We start from the raw sequence: 12517 nt of genomic DNA on the forward strand, positions 1-12517 counted from the left end.
TGGTTTAATGTAATGCAATTTCTATAGAAATGCGAAGGTGTGAAAGTCAATGTAATAATATTGATTCCGTGTCTACAGCTGGGTAACCTATTAAAATCTCTGTGTTTCAATTATACGATAGATTCTACATCAAAATTGTTCAATCTCTATAAGTTGTACAGCTTCTGATAAGATCGTTAGGTCAGATTTCTGGGGATACCACTTTGCCTGCATGTCTTGTTTGAGTCATTTGTTTAGTGTTGAATCATCCTTTGGTAATACATTTTAAAATAATGGGCATTTTGCAGGTACAGTTGTATTTATTATTTTAGTATTTGATCTGACTATATCAGTGCTACTCGTTGATCGAGGAACGTGACAAAAATCGAGGCCAATTTGTGTAGTCAATCAATGAACTTGGTTCTGTTGTGTTTGTTCTATTTATGTGGATTGTTGCTGTTTTTAATTGAGAAAACAATCATTGTAATCACAATAAATTTTCATTAAGGATCAATAAAGCTGTCCCAGTCTTAATCTTTCAACAAAGATTCAGTGATGAAGACATGATTGATTTTTTGCTTTAATTCTGTTTATTTTAAGTGAGATTTTAACACTAAACCATCACTTGCCCCAGCACAGCCAAGGAGCCTAAACCATAACTTGCCCCAGCGCAGCCAAGGAGCCTAAACCATCACTTGCCCCAGCACAGCCAAGGAGCCTAAACCATCACTTGCCCCAGCACAGCCATGGAGCCTAAACCATCACTTGCCCCAGCACAGCCAAGGAGCCTAAACCATCACTTGCCCCAGCACAGCCAAGGAGCCTAAACCATCACTTGCCCCAGCACAGCCAAGGAGCCTAAACCATCACTTGCCCCAGCACAGCCAAGGAGTCTAAACCATCACTTGCCCCAGCACAGCCAAGGAGTTTTGAGTTTAAAACCTCCTACCTAATCTACCCTAGCCTACCTTACGGTTGGGGGGGGGGATTCATTTTGGGTGCGGGGTGGGGGGTTGAACCACTCCCCCGGCTACGCCAATGACTGGGTGGACTCAGAGGCGCAATAAAGATCGTCCTTAATAGCCTAAATTACATAAGTAAACAGCGCTATATTCATTAAATTATTATAATTAGTTGTTTGTTTTTTTCAACCCCCCAATTTATTTTGAATACATTATTAAATTATTATGTGCAGATTTCAATGCGATTGGGCATTAGACGATTCAGAATCTATAAGAAGATAGCTGTTACAATATTTATGCTGTCCATCTCTTGGTATATAGTGCTACACATTCTGGATATACAGTCTCCACTTTCAAAAACTACAAAAATCCGTAAGTATCAGTTTATTTGATAGTGTTTCTACTACACTTTCATATAAATACAATAGATATACACAAAGAGTATAATTATTATCAAGAAAAAATACAATCAAATGCAGTGATGTAGCAACCAACCAGTGATGTTGCGCCAGTACCCGTGGCTAATAGAGGCCCCACAAAGGTCATTGTAAATAGTTGTTAATTATTGTTTGCTCCGTCTGTCTGTCTAGATGGAATATTGTATTTGTCCCACTTTCCATTCTCGAATCAAGTTGAAATTTTCTACAATTATTTATTTTCGACGAATGTTGAACCCGTTCTCTCGTGTACCTCGCTACGCAACTAATCAAATGGTACACATGTACATTTAAATACTAAATCTTATTTTTTTTTAATGGTTTGCTAATCTATATTATATTTGCAAAATACCACTGACTAAGTGACTGATTGATAAAGAGATATCATCAACTGTCGTACGGATTCGAATGAAATTTCGTACACATATTTTTTTTTACTTCTAAGGTGTTCACTAAGATACGGTTTTGACAGATTGTATCTTAGCAAAGACCGCATTCTATATACAAAGTATAAATAGAGGAACACAAAAATAGGACATCCTGTATTTTCTTAATTTTTCCCTAAATGAACTTTTAAAAAAAACTTATCTAACGTCACTTCCGCTTCCTTTTAGACGCGGTCTAAATAAATTAAAACAACACCTAATCCTAATAGAGAAAGATGGGACGGCACAGGAATTCATGGCCCCGCGATTTGGAAACAGATACCAAGCAGATGGGAGGGGGACAATTGAGTCACTCGCTCAGAACCGAGTTGCCTTGAGGAAGGTGGGTGGTAGTCTATGCCCATACGGGACCACAGTAAGAGATGAGATGAATCCTAAGAGCATCAAAGTTAGATCTAAATTCTATATTTTTTTAGAGAGAGAAAGAGAGCAAGGAATATTTTCCTACCGTAGGCCTACAATGCAGAAAATACATAAGCTGAAAAGTGTGTGGTGAAGGTTCAATCAATAGGAGGATGCTAAAAAAAAGGTTTAATTTGTAATAAAATATGGCCGAAAGTGTGAAGTGTATATGGTGTGGGAGGAGTGTGTGTGGGTAGGGTACAGTCGAAAAGAAACAAGGTCATATTAAATATTGAATTGAGAAGCCGAAGTCAAGTCAGATTGTACGTAAGACTAACTTTTTTGTTGTAAGCGGAAGCGGATGGGGGAGTGGATACGTGAAAGTTAAACTAGATTTCATGGGCCAAAAGCATGTGTGTGTGTGTGTCGTTGGGGTGGGGAGGGGTTATAAAGCGATGGTTTCAAATCAAGTCAAAAGTCTATGTCAGGGTGAAGAAAACTAAAAGGGATTCCAGAGGGTGGGGGGAGAGGAAAGATAACCAAAACTCGTCTATGCACTTATTCCCGGGCTAAAAAGTATGTTAGAGAAATCGTTTGAATGTGACCCGTTTATTGAAATTTCAAATTATTAAATTATTAATTATTTTAGAATAATAAAGATAAGTTCATAAAGCAAGTATTCTTCTGAAGTCTAGATAGCTCTTGCAAGAAATAGGCAGGAAGCTATGTAGAGGAAAAAGATAAACGCATGGCAACGTATTTGGTTACTAGCCGGCTTTTAGTTTTAGTGATTTGTTTATATTTATACTCACAGGTATATTAAGACATATTTATACCCACAGGTATATTAAGGCATATCTATACCCACAAGTATATTAAGGCATATCTATACCCACATGTATATTAAGACATATATATATACCCACAGGTATATTACAACATATTTATACCCACAGGTATATTAAGACAATCTTTGTTATTTGGAAAGGATGAAAATTTCAGGTGAGAATATTTTCACTTCAATTATTTTTGTTAAATACCCCCCCCCCTTTTTTTTTTTATAATTCTGCCAAGGCACATTTTTCATCGAAAAAATTTAACAATTAGTTAATCTTCTTCTTCGTTCTCATTTTACATGTCGGAGAGTTAATTAGTTAATCAATTAGTGTATATTAATTATTTTGTATTATAAATAGAAAAAGAGGAGATAAAAATTGCAATATTAAGCGATATAGCAGCGATTGAACGGTTCTTGCTATTCATTCAATAAACTTGTTTGTTGTTTTTTTTTTTTTTATTTTGCTTGTTCCATACTAAATTTCAAACATATTTTCTTCTAGACAGAACACGAGTGACGACCATACTATGGAATAAAAATGGTCTTGACGTTCAGATTTAGTTGAAAAGCCCAACACTTAATCCAATTCTATCTCGCCATCAAAAGCCGCCATGGGTCCAGATTTGAAAGTTCCTCCGTGCCCCCACTTGAGAGTCCACCCCCCTAATGAATATAATAAATGTCTTAATTTGTTTACGTTAACTATCAACTGTTACGCCCCTGCTGTCATGTCATCTTGCTATTCACGTGGTGCTAAAAAAAACGTAATGTTGATCTACAATCTAGAATATTCTAGATGATGTTAGAGATTCCTTCGCTGCACAGAAAGCAGGACGTGAGGCGATATGAATTGAGATTTATCACTTGTGCATTATCTGGCCAATAAACAAACGGTATTATTCAACGAGTCTTAATGATTATTTGTTGTTAATTTTACTTTTATACTGTACCAATTTAGACTTATGTATCTATTCAGTACATCATCTCAAGTCATGATATCTAATGTCAAAATGCAGGGGCCCCTGAAAAGGTCAAGCCTGCCAGGCCCCATATACCTAGCTAAGCCACTGATCTAAACCTGGCAGAATTTAGAGGTTCGAGTGTCATATGAACGTCTAGTTGTTGCCTACCTATGCGTGTATCTCTTTTGTCAGGTTTAGTAGAGACGATCTCAATCTCAACTTCAAGTCAAGTTCTACAACTAGGATTGAGAATATGACATATGACAACGTGAATGATTTCCCTTGCACTCAAACGAATGACGCGATTTTAAAGCTTGGAGATAATGACACAGATGATATCATGTGTTCTGTAAGTTTGATCTGTATCTGGGATTATGCACATGTTTGCGTACATTTTGTGTACAAATAGATAGATAGATAGATAGATAGATAGATAGATAGATAGATAGATAGATAGATAGATAGATAGATTAGATAGATGGATGGATAGATAGATGGATAGATAGATAGATAGATAGATAGATAGATAGATAGATAGATAGATTAGATAGATGGATAGATAGATAGATGGATAGATAGATAGATAGATAGATAGATAGATAGATAGATAGATAGATAGATAGATAGATGGATAGATGGATGGATGGATAGATAGATAGATAGATAGATAGATAGATAGATAGATAGATAGATAGATAGATAGATTAGATAGATGGATGGATAGATAGATGGATGGATAGATAGATAGATAGATAGATAGATAGATAGATAGATAGATAGATAGATAGATAGATAGATAGATAGATAGATAGATAGATAGATAGATAGATAGATAGATAGATAGATGCTGATAGAGAGAGAACTGCTGCGACAAATCGTCGCGCACCCCACTGCATGACGGCAGGTGATGGCAACAGGCAAGATCGAACCTTCGACCAACGAGTCGAAAGTCCGAAGCGCATACTACACTGCCCGGCAACCGTTTGACTGTCTTTCAAAATAAACTAATAATAAATAAACTTTAAATATGCGTTCACTTTATTACAAAGATTATAGTCTGTCTCAGCCTGTCTGGTAAAAAGTTTGTGCACGTTATTTCTCCCACACCCAAACTCGGATTAAGCTGAAATTTTGCACAATTAGGCCTATTTCTTTTACCTGAAAACACAAAAATCAATTTAAAAAAAAATAACCAATTAGTTAATTAACTATTGGTAATTAATTTTCTGGTTTGGTATCTTGAACAAGGGAATGAAATCGTACAACAGATGTGGTGGTATAAGTTGTATTAGTCCCCTTGAGGACTCGAGCCCATTTAAAAAAACGATCATGTAAACATTCACCAAGATACCCCTTTCTTCCCTCACCCCTTTCACAACGGGTCTACAGCTAAACAAAAACAATTTGGTAAAAATAATTCTAATAGCACATATTTATTATGCCTAGGTCAGCATTATGCACTATTACAGAATGGTCCAAACTAATTTATACAAAAACGAAACCTAATAAAATAAAATTAAAAATAAAAAAAAATATTTATACAATTACACTTAATATAAGCGTGGTTGTTTTTTTTTTTTTGTTGTTGTTGTTTTTTAAAAGTATTTTTTACAATGTTTTTCTTGTTTTGTGCAGTCGAGACCAAAGTATATTGAGACTTACCTAAATCCATGCTTCAGAGAGAGCTACTCCTCAAGGAACAAAGGCTTGGTTTTTAAGTGCTTGCCATATTTCCATATCTTGGGCTTTGACAAATGTGGAACAACAGACTTCCATAACAGGTTGACCCAGCATCCGCAGATCATACATAATAGTGGACCAATGGGCAAAGACATTTATTACTGGAGTTGGTCAAGATATGGTATTTATAACCTGATGCTCGTGAGAATGTATACTATATGTAGTATAGTATAGTATACTATAGTATAGTATACTATAGTAAAGTATAATATAGTATAGTATAGTATGGTATAGTATAGTATAGTATAGTATAGTATAGTATAGTATAGTATAGTAGAATTTAATTGTCAATCTAAGCTACCTGTCTTTTTATTTAATATTAAATATTAACATATATAATATTTGTATCTAAAATCTATCCATATTAACAACAAATACATATTCTATCTATTCTACCAACATTTCGCATATGAATTTTAATGAATAATTATATATATCCATATATAGTCTACCACACTGTCTTATGAAACATAATTTTAAGTACATTGTACAACTCTTGTCTCTTGTTGAAGGACTTCATCCCAGCAATACGTCTGTCAAAACGCAACTGTGGCAGTACAAGAATATGTTCCATGTGATGTCTGTGCAGATAACTACTATGCTGTCACAGTCCAAGATACAACTCATAACAGGTTAGATAAATGGAACAGAAAAGGGGGGGGGGTTACTTTTTAAAACGTTAGTCTAGAGGAGACGTACATAGATGGTGTAATAATGAACTTCATATTAAAGACAAATAAACTAGTGGAAGGACTAGAACACAAACTCATAGGCGGCCCGTGTGGGTCGGTAGAACTAATAGTTACACATAAACGATCACTCAAATTCAAAACAACGACCTTAACATCTAATTACAAGACATTTAACTTACAGTACTGAGAGATTTGGCTGCTATTTTTGCAGTTCCTTATTTTGTATAAGCTTTGTTTTGTTTAAAGGTCTTTTTATATTTTCTTGTTTCAGGTTATAATTGAAGTGCCTAGTGTAAAACAGATTTTGAGAAAAAAAAAAATTGTTTCTATCTTAGTGCATATAATATGCATATTTATTTTGAAAAAAAAAAGGATTACCTTATAGGCGTAGCATCTCTCCTGGGCACAATTTAGGGGATGGTAACGTCAGACTTGCACTAGTGCTTGTAGTTTTTGAGAAAATAAATGTGTCAGACAAACGGCCAAACAGACTGCAAAAATTAAAACTCATTAAAGGTTCTTCTTTTAAAAACATTTCTACGTGTTTGTTCTCAGATGGCTAATAATGTAATCTATGCATTAGATATTTAGATTTTAGAGTATTGAGTGCTAAGTTAGTTGTTGTTTGTTTCTTTCTTTTTCGCGAATCAGGAGACGCAACTCCAGTGGATGTTTGGGATTTTCGTGGTTGGCCAGAAGATCCTCAGAACAAAGGTCTCCAGGAGCCAAGATTTCTGACTCCACACGCCATGCGTCACATTTATAAAAACCCAAAATTTTTTATTTTGGTCAGAAACCCTGTTGATAGGTGAGTGGATATTTAGTCAAAAACCCTGTCAGATTTTATAAAATACTTCACTATAATTTAAACATTAATATTACATGTCTAGAGATTCTGATTTCTTCATCAATGAAGAGTACGCATTTCCTAAATTAGTTTTTGTTATATGTTACTCATTTTTTCGTATGGCACGCTTTTCTTCCAGAGCTGAGGCCCATGACTTTTTTACTGTCCATTGCTTTCTTGGTCTCTCCAACTAGTGCGGTCTAGGGCTATGCCTTCCCAATGGTCAGTATCAATGCTCATTGTTTTGAGGTCCTGTTTTATTACATCCACGTAAAGAGGTGGGGGGCGACCAGTTTTCTTGAGCCAAACGCGAGGCCGCCCGTAGAGAATGAGTTTCGGAATGCGATTAACCTCCAGCTCCTTTACCTTGCCTTTACCTATCCCTTAGTCTATGGACCGTTGGGGCACCATACAAGACTCGTCGACCTTCTTTCTCCATTCCTCTCTGCCTTTTGCCTTTGTTAGAACTTTTTTCAATGGCAGGCCCTTCCATTCTTTTATGTTGTCCTCCCATCGCTTTCTCTGTCTGCCTCTTGTTCTTTTTCCTGGTACGGTTTCCTGAAGGAAGGTCTTTGCGAGCCCCGAAGATATTAGTATATGGCCATAGATCTTAAGCTTGCGGTTTTTTTTTTTTACGATAATTATCAGGTCATCATGGGGTTCAATCGCTGCAGTAACCCTGTCTCTAATCTCTTGGTTTGTGATTCGGTCTTTGAACGTGATATCTGGGATCCTTCTGTAGCATCTCAATTCCATTGGTAGGATCCTCATCTCTAACACTCCTTTACCATCAAAGCGAAAGCCACCTTAACCTGCGATATTTGTGTACTGGAATGTCTCTCCAAAATAGGGCTCCACAGTCACATGAAAAGTGTTCGAGATTAACCATAATCGTTCTACACTGAAAGAGGCCAACAATACATCCTTGTGTGAAGTCAATGAGAGTAGATTCTATTTTGGCCATCACTTCTGGAGATAAAAAAAAAACATCTCAAAGTTTAATCATCTAAAATTTTAATCATGTCTGGGTTAAATCTATCGTCTGAATCTGATAAACATCCTGTATATCTGTTATTGTTGATGTTGTTGTTTTTTTAACCTTAAAGCCCAAAATAGCATTGAACATTTTAGCTTTTGAATATCACCATAAGATCAAAACTTGGTCTGTTATTTTCAGGTTATATTCTGACTACACTTCTCGTGGTTTTGGCTTTACTCCAGAAAAATTAGCTGTAGATGTGCCTATAGCCGTGTCTTTGATAACTGAGTGTCTACGGACCCACTCAATACTCCATTGTTTTTTCAGTGATGAATTGTATCAGAAACTACCAGTTAGTACATCTACTATTCTGAACTGTTACTTTTTTTTAACACAACATAGGTTTATTACTTCCCGCTAGATAGTAACTTTTGTTAAGGTAGACGGTAGACCTACGTGTTTATGCCTGGTACAAGGAATTGGAATCTATTTGTAACGTTCACGTTTTTATTTTATGGCCTAAACTGAAACTCTTTACCGTAATTCTTAAAAATCATGTTTGAAGCTGTTTAAATGATCACTTTCCATTACTAAACAGAAGTTTAATAAGCCCAGCAACCGCCTCTCCTTATAGCTTTATAAATAAATAGAACAAGTTATAGCTTTTATATAGCGCTACTTTCATGCTTATAGCATGCTCAGAGCGCTATGGTCCAAGACTCCAATCTCATTTGTGGACCAGTGGAGGAAGGGGGGTATGTGGGAGAAGGTTTTCCGTGCTGACTTTTGGCGCTCAGTTAACACAACTCTGCCCGAGTTTGGTGTCGAACCTCGATCCTAAACTAAAGATTTGAAGACATTCTTCACTTGACTGGTTAGTGAACCCTTTTGAGCGTGAACAAACTCAGTGCCCAGTCACAGATGAATCCATACTAATACAGGAAAAGGAATTGGAACCAATCTTTAAGCAAAGATACCACAAATTCTAATTACAAAAAAAAATATTTAAAAATTGATATTCTACATTATTGTTCATTGCAAAGAAGTTTTTAACTGTTTTTCCCTCCTTTTTTTTTCAGCCGTAATGAATCTCATAACAAATATTTAAAAAAAAAACAAAAAAAAACACTCGAATTTTGTGCTCGTTGAGTCGGTCATAAAATTTCATCAACTTCTTCCATGTTGACATTTGTTTTTAGGTTTTAGATTGGTTACTTCTATAATATGCAATTTTGGTAGCTTTATTACTTAGTGGTTCGTGGGTACGTTCTGACTATATAAAAGGGTCCCCGGGTCAAAAATGTTTGAAAACCTCTTTTATAGAATAATTCCCTCAGAAAGTCTTACTACAGATCTTTTATCCCCCTTCTGTTGACAGGTGAGGCTTCACGTCAGCTGTTACTCAGTCTTTCTAAGAGAGTGGTTCTCAGTCTTCAACAGAAAACATTTCTTTATTTTCCGTACTGAAGATTACCATAGCAACACAAAAGAATTCTTGAGACAAGCTTTTGATTTCTTAAATGTTGGTAAGTCTAAAGGGTTCCTCGTTGTTCTTGTATTGAACAATAATTTCTGAAGACAGATAAATAAGCAGGGGGGGGGTATTATTATATTTTGTGTCTTTTTTTTTTCCTTGACACAACACACTGATGAAGATTAATACCTTGCTAGTTTTAATTAAATACTTCATAACCCAAGACTATCCCTATTTATCTGCAGCAAAGGATTTAAATGTAATTTGTCTTAATCAATGTACATCATAGATGTTCAGTTTTTAAGAAACCCCCTCGGCTCTTTTGTTTGGTAACCTAAATCCCGTCTCAAATTAAAAAAAAACAAGACAAAAAACATTATTTATTATTATTATTTAAATTATAATTTTATCGTGGTTGTATCGAGTAGTTTGAATCAATTATGTCATTAAATTAAATTGACTAATGTTACGTGCGCAGCGTAGCGTGGCTGTTAAATGGTGCGAATCCATGTTGAAAGAGTGAGAGAAAGGAGGAGGATCAAAAGATGGAGGAATGAAAACGAAGTTGTAATTGACATAGTATTGTTTGTTACTCAAGATTGAAGTCTTCCTAAGCTATTATAGATTGTTGGTGAATAATTAAATAATTAAGAGCCTCATTTGCTCGTAGCAAGTAACAATAACAAATCTGTGCGATTAGAAATTTTTAACAATTGTTTTGTTTAGCGCTTTTTCATGCTTTTAACTTTCTCAATACTCTTTGATTATACCACTTGCCTGGACCTGTTGGGAAAGAGGTGGGTGAGAAAGAAGTGGGTATCTGGGTGAATATTATCGAGATCGCCCATTTATAAAAAAAAATATTTGATCGACCTACATTTGAACTTGATTGCTCAAGCCTCCTTAAGCTAACACATCAGCCACTGTTTCAGAGAAGTGCTTATTGGATTGGGAGGTTTTATAGTTATCTATTGTTAGTTTCAAACTATAAGTATAAAGGGGGCTAATTCAACTTATACCATCACATCAGTTAAGTACAATTTTTTTCTCTTGTTCTATAGCAAACAAAATAATTAATTACCAATAGGTAAAACAATCGCGCTTTAAAATTTTGCTAGGAGGGAAAGAGGATTGTGGTTATTGGTAGTCTAGCTAATAGCGGTCTGATAGTCTTGCTGAATATATTCAAACGTATCAATCCACTTGCACTATGGGACCATGGGCGGGGTACGTAAGACTTTGCACAATTATCTAGTGTACAAGACATCACATAGATGTATGAAAATAAAGCAGTTAGATAATTTATTAGTGGTTTTAATTAATTGTCTTTTATATTTAAAAAAGGAGTTAAGTCTTGCAGTATTGAGATAGAGATATGGCAGAAGTTATGCACACTAGGGTTATCGCGTTAAAAGATTGTATTTATTGGTCTCGGTTTCATGTATGCGTGTTCCTTGATCATACTTTTTCATTTGTTTTGCAAGCTTTTCCGATTTGTTATGTGCGAGATGACTGAGTGGTACAGCGCTTGGATTCTGAAGCGGGGTTCCTAGGTTCAAATCTCGGTGAAGACTGGGATTTTGAATATCGGTATCCTTAGGGCTCCCGAGTCCAACCAGCTCTAATGGGTGCCTGACATTAGTTGGGGAAAAAGTAAAGGCGGTTGGTCGTTGTACTGGCCACAGAAACAGATGACCTTTATATCATCTGCTCTATAGATTGCAAGGTCTGAAAGGGAAAATGTTCTTTTATGTTCAATTAAGAAACAGTTCCCACTGAAAGATTTCTTGTTTATTGATTTGTCCCGACCATTTTTGAGATCGCTAGGCTAAAGAACAACAGGTTAAACTCTTAAGACAAAGAATGTTACACAAACCGGTTATCTCCCTTACCCTGTCATGTCACGTCATTTTAACCATTTTGCCTTTTTTTTTTTAGATCCACTGAAAGATTCGGAACTAGAAGCCATTGCTGAAGAAAGCACTAAACAGAAGACAAAGAACAATAGTAGTGTTGGGCTAATGTTTTCAGAGACCAGATCCATTTTAGAAGAATTTTTTGCCAGCTTTAACCAGGACCTGGCCACATTGTTAGGCAGCACCAAATTTTTGTGGCGCGATTGATGCCATCACTGCGAACACACCATGAGGTTGCTTTAACCTTAAATCGACGACATCGATAACACAGACCTATTTATATTAGCAGACGCTACTAAGTTATTAGCAAACACACACATGTATATGTATACATGTTTGTTACTAGCATGAGACTCCCAAGATTAAAAAAAATAACTGTGGATTTGCTATTCCTTTCAGATAGTCTACAGCTTAAATCACAGTCTACAGCTTACATCACAGTCTACAGCTTAAATCACAGTCTACAGCTTAAATCACAGTCTACAGCTTACATCACAGTCTACAGCTTACATCACAGTCTACAGCTTACATCACAGTCTACAGCTTACATCACAGTCTACAGCTTACATCGCAGTCTACAGCTTACATCACAGTCTACAGCTTACATCACAGTCTACAGCTTACACGTGATTTAAAAAATGTTGTGGGAGATGAACAAAGTAGAAAAATAAACAGTTGTTGACTTTATATTATAAATACAATCGTTTGTGTATGTTCATGTATGCACGATGTGTACATAGTTCAGGGGGGAAAAGAAACTTAATACAAGCTGGGTGCAAATGTGATGCCCCTCACCACTTGATGCCCCTCACCACTTGATGCCCGTACATAACCTACTTCTTAAAACACGTCTATTCCTCTAAATAACACTTATAATTAAAAGAACCCAAAAAAAAAACAAGG

General features: G+C 35.8%; 1 protein-coding gene across 1 annotated transcript; it reads left to right on the forward strand.

Annotated features, from left to right (window-relative positions):
* The first annotated feature begins 138 nt into the window (after positions 1-138).
* On the forward strand, positions 139-12280 carry LOC106073097 (carbohydrate sulfotransferase 15-like). Its single transcript, XM_056024156.1, has 10 exons — positions 139-287; positions 1175-1313; positions 3123-3168; positions 4159-4315; positions 5602-5827; positions 6219-6338; positions 7050-7206; positions 8423-8576; positions 9603-9750; positions 11637-12280. Exons 1-10 carry the CDS (start codon positions 273-275, stop codon positions 11819-11821), a joined length of 1347 nt encoding a protein of 448 aa, XP_055880131.1. The 5' UTR covers positions 139-272; the 3' UTR covers positions 11822-12280.
* Positions 12281-12517: the final 237 nt, after the last annotated feature.

Source organism: Biomphalaria glabrata, chromosome 1 (genome assembly GCF_947242115.1).
Source record: "Biomphalaria glabrata chromosome 1, xgBioGlab47.1, whole genome shotgun sequence".
Taxonomy (NCBI): Eukaryota; Metazoa; Mollusca; class Gastropoda; family Planorbidae; genus Biomphalaria; species Biomphalaria glabrata.